We start from the raw sequence: 12457 nt of genomic DNA on the forward strand, positions 1-12457 counted from the left end.
TAGCAGAAATGGCAGCGTCCGCACTGGTCTTCAGATGCAACACTGACTGCACTACATGACAAACACTACATGACAAACAACCAAAGATTCACAGAGATGTGAACTTATCTCCTGCCTGGGGGCTTTTGGGTAAATGCTTTAAAAACTAGAGGTCAAAGGTCACATATAATGGTTTCATAGTCTTAACTGAATAATCCGTCCATGTACCAAATTTGGTTTCAACATGTGAAAGCGTTACTGAGCTATAACACATTTTCACTAATTATAGTGCCCCCCAGAGGTCAAAGGTCACCATATTTAATGTGTGCCCTCAGGATGGGGTCAAGAGTCTATGTACCAAGTTTGAACTTGGAACGTCAAACCGTTCCTGAGATATGACCTCACTTCCTGTTTGGCGGCTTCACCGCCGTTTTCGTTCGGCTGTGGCAGGCAAACGCTTTGGAATTTCTAAACGGCTATAAGTAAGTTTTGTGGGGAATGGCCTGAAGACCATGTGTTCCAATTTTCATGACAATCGGACTAAATTTGCGACCGCTGAAAATTTTGTTTCACTTTCAACAAAATCCAAAATGGCGGAAAATCCAATATGGCGGAAAATGACGTCATAGGGTGCGTTGAACCCAAGGATTCCAACGGTACCTGATTTTTGAAAATCGGGCATACGGTTCAAAAGTTACACTCATGGACGCAACTCCAAATTTGATCCATTGGTGGCGCTAGACCGCTTGACTTGCATACATGGAACTTGGTCAAATTAATCAGGGTGCCATCCCCAATGTGTGTGCAAAATTTCACAACGACTTCCATTACGGAAGAAAATTGAACAATCCTTGCTTACATGAATGGTCCTCTCATCATTCTGAATGCACTTTTAGAATAATCCACACAAATGCCGCCACCTACTGGAATAATGATGCCTAGCACAATATTTCACTTGATCTGTACCTGAGAGGAAAACGATTGAATACCCTATTTTGATACATAAACAGGGTTGTTCCAGAAAAATCTGGATCCTGGATCCTGTGCAAGCGATCCTGGAAATCTGTGGGTTGAAATCCTATGTCTTGGGGGAAAAAAATAGTACAGGACCTTCCTGGGTTGCCATGTCCAGTCCCTGCTGTAAGTAGAGAATATGAAATGGTGTTGAGAAATTGTTGAAAACATAAACAGGTGTACCTAGTGCAGTAGCTGACATGGACAATAACTGAGTTGAGTCTTTTATAATGAACTAGGAGACAAAGGATGCAACACTAAAACTTTGACTGTTGTTTTTACTGGCTAGTGCCCACAGAATCTCTATAATGCAAATGAACTTCAGTAAGCACCGAGTGTGAGTGAGAAAAGATCAAAACCAAGGCACCAGTTCACAGAAACCAGTTATCTTTATCTCCACCAAACTTCTGTTTATGAGTTGCCAGAAAGCTGTGTTAAATAAGATCTGTGTGAGATGCTTTGCTTTTTGCACATAACTGATACACAAAGTCAGCAGGAAACATTGCCTTCTTTCTCTCACTCTGTCTTTGTGTCTGGCCTTTATTTTCTCTGCAGAAATGAAAACCTCAGGGTTGCTGAGTGGACACATTCATAATGAAACTCGGTGACACTGCTTCTCAGCATCTCAGTGTCTGGAGCTCACACAGCTCACACAGAACAAAAAAGTTTTTTTTTCCCCCTGTCCTGTGCCAGAACACACAACCTACCGCAAATGTGACATGAAGTTTCTCAGAGAGCCAAAATCCTTACACAGCTCTGACTGAAACACATACATTGTCTTTTCCTATCTCTTTACTATTTTAAATGTTTTATTCCTCTTATACTGCTGCAAATTTGCCAACAGTAACAAATTTTTATTTATTGAAGATGGACACATCATGCCATTTTCTAAAATCCATTTATAGGTTTACAAGCCCAGTTCCAAAAAAAGGGGACATTCTGTAAAATGTAAATAAAAACAGAATGCTATGATTTGCGAGTCCTTTTTGAATACAATACAAAGACAAGATATTTAATGTTTAAACTGAAAAAAACTTACATTTTTTTTGTAAATGTATACTCATTCTGAATTTGATGCCAAAATTGCTATGACAGGGGCATGTTTACTAATGTGTTACATCACCTTTTCTTTTAACAATACTCAGTAAGCATTTGGGGACTGAGGACATTAATTGTTGAAAATTTTAAAATGAAATTCATTCCCATTCTTGCTTGATATACGATTTCAGTTGATCAACAGTCCAGGGTCTCCGCTGTTGTATTTTGTGCTTCATAATGTACCACACATTTCAATGGGAGGCAGGTAGGCCAGTTTAGCGCACATACTCTTTTACTATGAAGCCATGCTGTTGTAACACGTGCAGAATGTGGCTTGGCATTGTCTTGCTGGAATAAGCAGGAACATCCCTGAAAAAGACTTCATCTTAATAGCAGCAAATGTTGCTCTAAAACCTGTATCGATATTTTAGCATTAACAGCGCCTTCACAGATGTGCAAGTTACCCATGCCACGGGCACTAACACACCCCCATATCATCACAGCTTCTGGCTTTTGAACTTTGTGCTGGTAAAAATCTGTATCGTTCCTATTTAGCCCGGAGGAAGGACACAATGTCCATGATTTCCAAAAACAATTTGAAATGTAGACTCATCAAATCATAGCACACCTTTCCACTTTACGTAAGTCCATTTCAGATGAGCTCGGGCCCAGAGAATTCAGCAGAGTTTCTGGATGTTGTTGATATATGGCTCTTGCTTTGCATGGCAGATGCAGCGATGAATTGTTTTTACTGACAACGATTTTCCAAAGTGTTCCCAAATCCATGTAGTAATGTCCTTTATACAATCATGTTGGTTTTTAATGCAGTGTGACCTGAGGGATCAAAGGTCACAGGCATTCAATGTTGGTTTTTTGGCCCTGCCCCTTACATGTAGAGATTTCTCTGGATTCTCTGAATCTTTTGATTATATTATGGATTGTCGATGGTGAAATCTCTAAATTCCTTGCAACTGTACATTGAGAAACACTATTCTTAAACTATTGGACTATTTGCGCATGCAGTTTTAGTACACCTTGCTCCATCCTTGCTTGTGAATGACTGAGCCTTTCTAACTACCAGTTAACCTGTTTACCTGTAGAATATTCCAAACAGCCATTTTTGAGCATGCTACAACTTTCCCAGTCTTTTGTTGCCCCATCCCAACTTTTTTGGAATGTGTTGTAGGCATCAAATTCAAAATGACTGTATATTTACAAAAAACAACAAAGTTTATCAGTTTGAACAGTAAATATCTTGTCTTTGTATTGTATTCAATTGAATATAGGTTGAAAAGGATTTGCAAATCATTGCATTCTGTTTTTATTTACATTTTATACAGTGTCCCAGATTTTTTGGAATTAAGGTTGTACTTAATGTTGTGGAATATCCAAGAAATAAGTTAATATTTTGTTATCACTTACCTTACAGCAGCTATAAACAGTCATTCACTCACCAGCCTCTCATTTTTCTATCAACAACCCACAAACTCTCCATCCTGAATACTTTCCACTTTTAGACAGTCTGCAAATGGACAAATAGTCATTTTTCTTCAGTTTACATTGCAATAATTAATCATAGATGAGAACAAGAAAAGAGTCCCAAAAACAATTATAAGGTATTTTAAAACCATTGATAAATCCTGTATTCGACACCCTAAAATATCAGCTTTTTATTCAATTATTCATCATAATACATTATATTAATCAGTGACTACTGTGAATTGTTCAGTATTTATTCATATTCTGGATGACACGTATTGATGGTGTAATATTAACTGTATGATAAGTCCTTTTACTTTAAGGCCATGGCCTAATGGTTAGAGAAGCAGCTTTGGGAACAAAAGGTCACTGGTTCAATTCCCTGGACCAGTAGGAAAGGCTGAAATGCCCTTGAGCAAGGCACCTAGCCCCCAACTGCTCCTGGTACATTGTACATCGCTCTGAATGAGTGTCTGCTAAATGCCTGTAATGTAATGTTTAGATAACAAAAAAAAATTTAACTTGTGTTACACCTGCCTGTGGTTCCTCTACACTGTGTTCATTTCATGCCTCACTGCACAGTCTCCACACAGAAAAACCCCAGTTGGCCACAAGGCTTGAACCTAGAACCTTCTTGCTGTGAAGCAACAGTGCTGACCACTGCACCACCATGCTGCTGCTTTGTACCTCCTTTTGTGTAAATATACTTAAATGTCACATAAGGGACTGTTGGCATGATTTTTCCAGTGTATGTTCATCTTCAGCTCTTAGTCATGATTTACATTTGTCATTTTCATAACTGCTTACTTTTCTTGTTAGTTTCAGTGGAGATATTAAATAATTTATAGTGGTTCCTGAATAATTAGCTTTAAGTTGAATAATTGGTCAGATCACTTCCTGGACACCAAAGATACACTCTGTATGTGATATGGCTTTCTAGCCATCACAGACAAGAAAATGAAGTCATCAGAACGACTTCTACATGCAATATGAAGCACAGAACTATTAGTGTGTGAGAAATATCACACATGCTCCTCTGAAGACCAAGGTCTGTCCACAGATGACACCAGGAAAATGCAACCCCTATATGGCTGACAACATACATACAGTGGTGCTTGAAAGTTTGTGAACCCTTTAGAATTTTCTATATTTCTGCATAAATATGACCGAAAACATCATCAGATTTTCACACAAGTCCTAAAAGTAGATAAAGAGAACCCAGTTAAGCAAATGAGACAAAAAATATTATACTTGGTCATTTATTTATTGAGGAAAATGATCCAATATTACATATCTGTGAGTGGCAAAAGTATGTGAACCTCTAGGATTAGCAGTTAATTTGAAGGTGAAATTAGAGTCAGGTGTTTTCAATCAGTGGGATGACAATCAGGTGTGAGTGGGCACCCTGTTTTATTTAAAGAACAGGGATCTATCAAAGTCTGATCTTCACAACACATGTTTGTGGAAGTGTATCATGGCCCGAACAAAGGAGATTTCTGAGGACCTCAGAAAAAGCGTTGTTGATGCTGATCAGGCTGGAAAAGGTTACAAAACCATCTCTAAAGAGTTTGGACTCCACCAATCCACAGTCAGACAGATTGTGTACAAATGGAGGAAATTCAAGACCATTGTTACCCTCCCCAGGAGTGGTTGACCAACAAAGATCACTCTAAGAGCAAGGTGTGTAATAGTCAGCAAGGTCACAAAGGACCCCAGGGCAACTTCTAAGCAACTGAAGGCCTCTCTCACATTGGCTAATGTTAATGTTCATGAGTCCACCATCAGGAAAACACTGAACAACACTGCATTCCAGCATAAGAACCTTATCCCATCTGTGAAACATGGTGGTGGTAGTATCATGGTTTGGGTCTGTTTTGCTGCATCTGGGCCAGGACGACTTGCCATCATTGATGGAACAATGAATTCTGAATTATACCAGTGAATTCTAAAGGAAAATGTCAGGACATCTGTCCATGAACTGAATCTCAAGAGAAGGTGGGTCATGCAGCAAGACAACGACCCTAAGCACACAAGTCGTTCTACCAAAGAATGGTTAAAGAAGAATAAAGTTAATGTTTTCGAATGACCAAGTCAAAGTCCTGACCTTAATCCAATCAAAATGTTGTGGAAGGACCCGAAGCAAGCAGTTCATGTGAGGAAACCCACCAACATCCCAGAGTTGAAGCTGTTCTGTATGGAGGAATGGGCTAAAATTCCTCCAAGCCGGTGTGCAGGACTGATCAACAGTTACCGGAAATGTTTAGTTGCAGTTATTGCTGCACAAGGGGGTCACACCAAATACTGAAAGCAAAGGTTCACATACTTTTGCCACTCACAGATATGTAATATTGGATCATTTTCCTCAATAAATAAATGACCAAGCATAATATTTTTGTCTAATTTGTTTAACTGGGTTCTCTTTATCTACTTTTAGGACTTCTGTGAAAATCTGATGATGTTTTCGGTCATATTTATGCAGAAATATAGAAAATTCTAAAGGGTTCACAAACTTTCAAGCACCACTGTATGTTCAGAGAATGTGTTGATCAGCTTGCTGAGGCTAGAGGGCATGTTTTGATATCTCCATCATCATCTGAGTGGTGAAAAAGTCAACAGTGTCTCGCCTCAGTTACTCTTGCTTTCATCCAGGACACTTAATAACCACCAGCATTGCAGATGACCCCTCCCAACACTCCCATGGACTATTAATCGGAGCATCCATGCCTTATCAGGGAAACTACAACAACTTCCTTACCTCAAGCAATCAGCTTCTCAATAGCCTGCTCAAATGGACTAGACTTGACAACACCAAACTAAACAGCACCCTAAACAGCACTGTACTCGTATCCTAACAGTTTATGTAACTGCTAATTAGAGCCTTTTATATTCAGTACGCCCTTTATATTTAATATCTGATAGATTGAATAGGTTTTGCCCAGGTCCTGTTATGCCATGCAGTGTGTTATATATTATGCCAGAGATATGGCCTAATCAAGCCTGAGTTGTGGTTGTGTTCTGCTAGCAGTCACATTCAAATATATTAATCCCACAGTGATATGTTTGCCAGATGAAATTGTTAAGTGTGAGTCAGCACTGGGGCGCCACTCATTTATTAGATACACCTACCTAGTACTTGCACTGCCTGGCCATGTAATCATAGAATGCATATATAAATCATATAGGTCCATTCTGGATATAGCCCATCTGTTTCATTGCACAATTTGTCACCTCCTACCAAATTCATCAATGAAAATGGAGCACCATTGGACCACCAGTCTGGGTGGTGGATCATTCTGCCTGTAGTGGTACTGACATAAAAGTGGCATAGTAGTGTGCAGTGCTGGTAACAGTAGCATGCCAGGGTTTTTAAACACTAAGTATTCTTAGATTATTCGACATGCCATCCTTTTTGAAACACCTTGTAAGGGGTACAGTTATCTTCTGCATAATTTAAAGTAATATCAATCATCCATGGTGGAACGATGGAGCAGTGGATTTCTGTGTAGGTTTCCTCCAGCCTCCCAAAAAGATGCAAGTTGGTGGACTGGCAATTCAAAATTGACCCTGTGTGTGAATGATGCCTTGCAACAGACTGGTGTTCCATGCATGGTGTATTCCCAGCTGATGCCCAGTATTCCCAGAATTTTATTTTATTTTATTTTATTTTTGAGGGGGGTAGTTAAGTCTTTATTAATCACATGTATATTAGGGCACAGTGAAATTTTTTCTCTGCATATGAACACACATACCGAGAGCAATGGGTAGCTGTGCTGCAGCACCCAGGGAGCAATTGATGGTTAGGTGCCTTGCTCAAGGGCACTTCAGCCATAGATGTAGAGCGGAAAGTGGTATTTATTCACTCCCCACGCCCACACATTTTTCCTAGGAATCAAATCAATTATTTATTTGTTTGTTTGTTTATTTGTTCATTTTTTGTACAGGCTCCAAGTCCATTGTCACCATGACCAGGATAAAACAGTTGCTGAACATAAAGAAGATCAAAATGTTAATCATCCTCTAACATACTGTAGCCTATCAGTGGTTAGTTTCTGACTACAGGATGGCACTTGTACCAGTATCACACATCTGAGAAGGATCCATCACCCAAATACGAACATAATGCATACAATATGCAGCATAGTGGTGCAGTGGTTAGTGTTGTCACCTCACAGAAGAAGAAGATTCTGGGTTCGAGGCCAGTGGCCGAAAGGGGCCTTTCTGTGTGGAGTTTGCATGTACTCCTCGTGCCTGTGTGGTTTTCCTCTGGGTGCTCCACAGTCCAAAAACATGCAGATTAGGTCACCTGGCCAATCTACATTGCCCATTGGTGTGTATATGTACCTGCTACGAGATGAGGGTTTGGATCCCTCTGGTGGCCTATAATCTTCTTCTTTTGGCTGCTCCTGATTAGGGGTCCCCACAGCGGATCTTTCGTCTCCATTGCTCCTTGTCTTCCGCATCCTTCTCTACCACACCTGCCACTTTCATGCCCTCTCTCACCACATCCATGTATCTCCTCTTTGGCCTTCCTTGTTTTCGTGTACCTGACAGCTCCATCCTCAACGTTCTCCTTCCAACATGCTCTGCATCTCTTGATTGATTGATTTGATTGATTGCTTTATTCCGAACAGTAAAGAAGATATTAAAAAATTAAAAAATTAAAAAATAAAAAATAAAAAATGCAATAATCAAAACATCGTCATAAACAAACAGAATAGCGTAGCCACAAGGCAGTAACGTAAAAATGTTTGGAAAGGATTAGGAATAAGTAAATAACATCAAATCCTAACCCTCTATACCATCGCTAATCAAACATCACTTTCTGCCATAATAAACTATATATACAAAAGAAAACAAAAGCAACAAACAAAAAAGAAAACATACCAACATACCAAGACATACCAACATGGTATAATATCGACCAAATCAAATCATATATACAGATACTTATGTTATGCATATATACACACATGCAATACATATATACAGTACATACATATACACATACCTATAACTATACACATATCCATACGTACACAGAAACCCATGATATCATAATTATGCATATTATGCATATATATTATATACAATTATGCATATGCATATATATATATATATATATATATATATGGGTGGCACAGTGGTGTAGTGGTTAGCGCTGTCGCCTCACAGCAAGAAGGTCCGGGTTCAAGCCCCGTGGCCGGCGAGGGCCTTTCTGTGCGGAGTTTGCATGTTCTCCCCGTGTCCGCGTGGGTTTCCTTCGGGTGCTCCGGTTTCCCCCACAGTCCAAAGACATGCAGGTTAGGTTAACTGGTGACTCTAAATTGACCGTAAGTGTGAGTGTGAATGGTTGTCTATGTGTCAGCCCTGTGATGACCTGGCGACTTGTCCAGGGTGTACCCTGCCTTTTGCCCATAGTCAGCTGGGATAGGCTCCAGATTGCCTGCGACCCTGTAGAACAGGATAAAGCGGCTAGAGATAATGAGATGAGAGATGAGTATATATAATCCTCTTCTCAGGATGTGCCCATACCATCTCAATCTCATCTCTCTTAGCTTAATTCCCAAGCTCTCCACATGTGCTGTCCCTCTGATGTGCTCGTTCCTCATCCTGTCCAACCTTGTCACTCCCATCACAAACCTTAACATCCTCAACTCCGCTACCTCCAACTTTGCCTCCTGTCTCTTCCTTAAGGGTAAGGTCTCCAATCCATACATCACAGCTGGTCTCACTACTGTCTTATACATCTTACCTTTCACTTTTGCTGGGACTTTCCTATCACATCATCATCATCATTCGGCCTCAAGAGGTTGGAACACCAGCAACCACCTTGTATCACACTTCTCGGTTGTTCATTGCACTCCCCAAGTCCGACCTTTGCATCCCCGAGTCCCTCACGATGATGTCGGGGAAGGTCATTCTTCTTGAGTGGATGCGGCCGCTTGGTTTCCAGAGTAGAATTGACTGGATCACTTCACCCGTTGTACGATGACAGTGACCGGCAAATTGGAGGCATCGCTTTGTCTGGTAAATAGGTGGAATGTTTCCGTAGATGCGCTCACGTGTGGCATGCTCTGACCAATGAATGTTTTGGACATGTCAAAGCAAGTTGGTATATGCGCCATCTAGCCGTTGTTGTTGACGCATGGTTAGCATCCATGTCGCAGATCCGTAGAGGAGGACTGGCTTGATCAACGTGTGAAACAAGCTGAGTTTCTGGTCATTAGCCAGGCTAGAGTTCCATATGTGGTTACAAGCTGCCCACGCTAATGCCTTATGGGTCTTCGTGTCCCTTTCTGAGTTCACGATATAAGACCCAAGGTATCTGAAGTCTTCGACTTGCTTGATGGTTGCACCTGCCAGCGATCGTAGGTGACAGTTCATGGTTGTAGAGATGTACTCAGTTTTACTCTCGTTACAGTGTAGCCCCACTAGTTTTGCCACCTTTTCAAGGGACTGTAGAAGGGATTCTGCATTCTCAACAAGATCTGATAACAAGGCGAGATCATCTGTGAAGTCAAGATCCGTGAGATACCTTGCAGGGTGCCTCCGACTACGCATAGGATGGATTTGTAGGCCCTTGTTGTTGATAGTATCTACTGAGAGGTGAAGAATATAGTCCAGCACAATGATGAAAAGAAATGGCACCAGGGTATCACCCTGAAGGACTCCTGCTTCAATACCAATGAATGGTGTTTCGCCGTCTGATGTTATAACTGTGGCCTTGATGTTTATGTACAGTAACGATAGGTTGTGGGATACCGTAGAGGGGAAAAATGGTAAACATGGCGTCTCTAGTGATGGAGTCAAACGCCTTTCGAAAGTCTACAAAACAGATGGTGAATTCCTTATTCAGCCTCTTCATTTCCTCTATTACAAATTTCCTATCACAAATTACTCCCGAAATCCTTCTCCAACTGCTTCACCCTGCCTGCACTCTCTTTCTCACCTCACTATCGTAGCCCCCATTTTCCTGCACAGTTGACCCCAGGTAGTTGAATTCACCAACTTTCTTTACGTCTACTCCTTGCATCTTCACTACACTCTCTCTGATGTGCTATAATCACCCAAGAGAACTCAAAGAAGCTAGCTTCTTGGATTGCTGACCCTCAAATATGAGGATGGCAGGAGACAGACTTGGAATGGGAGTGAAATGACAATCCATCCATTATCTGTAGCTGCTTATCCTGTTCTACAGGGTCGCAGGCAAGCTGGAGCCTATCCCAGCTGACTATGGGCGAGAGGCGGGGTACACCCTGGACAAGTCGCCAGGTTATCACAGGGCTGACACACAGAGACAAACAACCATTCACACTTACGGTCAATTTAGAGCCACCAATTAACCTAACCTGCATGTCTTTGGACTGCGGGGGAAACCGGAGCACCCGGAGGAAACCCAGTGAAATGACAATCCATCCATTATCTGTAGCCGCTTTATCCTGTTCTACAGGGTCGCAGGCAAGCTGGAGCCTATCCCAGCTGACTACGGGCGAAAGGCGGGGTACACCCTGGACAAGTCGCCAGGTCATCACAGGGCTGACACATAGACACAGACAACCATTCACATTCACACCTACGGTCAATTTAGAGTCACCAGTTAACCTAACCTGCATGTCTTTGGACTGCGGGGGAAACCGGAGCACCCGGAGGAAACCCACGCGGACACCATGCAAACTCTGCACAGAAAGGCCCTCGCTGTCCACGGGGCTCGAACCTGGACCTTCTTGCTGTGAAGCAACAGTGCTAACCACTACACCGCCGTGCATACAGTAGTAGACTAATAAATGGTCTATAATAAAATTGTAGCTGCAAAAATGTACGTCTATCCTGGAGGATGCAGCTGATAAAATGGGTTATGGGCGTATCTACCGTACAAGGAGTGACTAGTAGTGAATTTCTCCTGACTAGACATGTGTGTAAGTGTGTGTGTGTGAGAGAGAGAGAGAGAAAGAGAGAGGAGGACAGTGCAGCACTTGGGCGCTAACTGAAGCGATGCCTACAGAGCGAACCGTTATTGAGTGAGTCCACAGCACCAACTGTCTCTCCATGATCTCTCCAAAGATGGTAGCAGCTCACACCTCTGCTCATTCCTCCGCATCTGCAGAATGGATAACCTGCCTCGACAAGCGGTAAGCTGCATTAATTACAGTGTCATTTATTATTATTATTATTATTTTTTTTTTTATCACAGTGCTTTTCCACCCGTGTGTTCACGCTTTGTCACGGTGTGTGTGTGATGTTACTCTGCTAACGTTACTCACTAGCCTATGCATGAATCATAATAATTAGAAACAACATAACAGTTGACCCACTAGCCCAGTGTTTATCCAGAAACCATGTTTGTGTCAGAGGAAGCCTGGAATGAAACAATGTGTCGGGTTGGGGATGCGGTCGCAGCCCTCACGTCTTCACACCTCTCGACGTCGCACACCTTACGAGTCATAATTCAGCCTTCCTTCATCCCATTTTCCTGCTCCATTCGGTGTTTTATTTTTAAACAAAGATATATTTTCGCGTTTAGGATATTACTGAGAATAAAACCCCAAACAGGAAGTGATGTTTAAAGGGACATGTATGGAACCTGAGGCAGCGTGGCAGTGACAGTAATACTGCAGACTCATTCATGTTCCTGCCCTGTGTGTGCAAGCTGTACAACAAGGTATAGATCGAGTCTGTCTGTAGGTTTCTTTCTGCTCTCATTTTATTTAGTGCCTCATAAGGATGTGGCTCTGTATTCATTTCTCAATATCAGCTCTCTCATTTAAACTTTATCTCTGGTCAGTTCCTCACAAGCTGCCTGTCCATCATATATTCCTGAGAAACAGACCATTATTGTGTTATTATTATTATTATTATTACTACTACTACATGATTATCGATTACTGTAGCTTTCCTAATGTGCTTATAGCGCACGCAGAGCTCATTTCTGCCAAATTAATGAGCTCCA

The 12457-nt window shown here is 41.5% G+C and overlaps 1 protein-coding gene across 5 annotated transcripts in view; it reads left to right on the forward strand.

Moving 5' to 3' along the window:
• The first annotated feature begins 11452 nt into the window (after positions 1 to 11452).
• The window catches only part of rapgef4a (Rap guanine nucleotide exchange factor 4a), a 112770-nt gene continuing 111765 nt past the window's right edge, over positions 11453 to 12457 (forward strand). For all 5 annotated transcript variants that reach the window (XR_009655381.1, XM_060930013.1, XM_060930014.1 and 2 more), the window contains exon 1: positions 11453 to 11639. Coding sequence is in view for 4 of the 5 variants with exons in the window: in XM_060930013.1 (XP_060785996.1) it covers positions 11557 to 11639 (83 nt within the window). In the remaining variant the exon portion in view is untranslated. The remainder of the gene's footprint in view (positions 11640 to 12457) is intronic.

The sequence above is a fragment of the Neoarius graeffei genome, chromosome 9 (assembly GCF_027579695.1).
Source record: "Neoarius graeffei isolate fNeoGra1 chromosome 9, fNeoGra1.pri, whole genome shotgun sequence".
Lineage (NCBI taxonomy): Eukaryota > Metazoa > Chordata > Actinopteri > Siluriformes > Ariidae > Neoarius > Neoarius graeffei.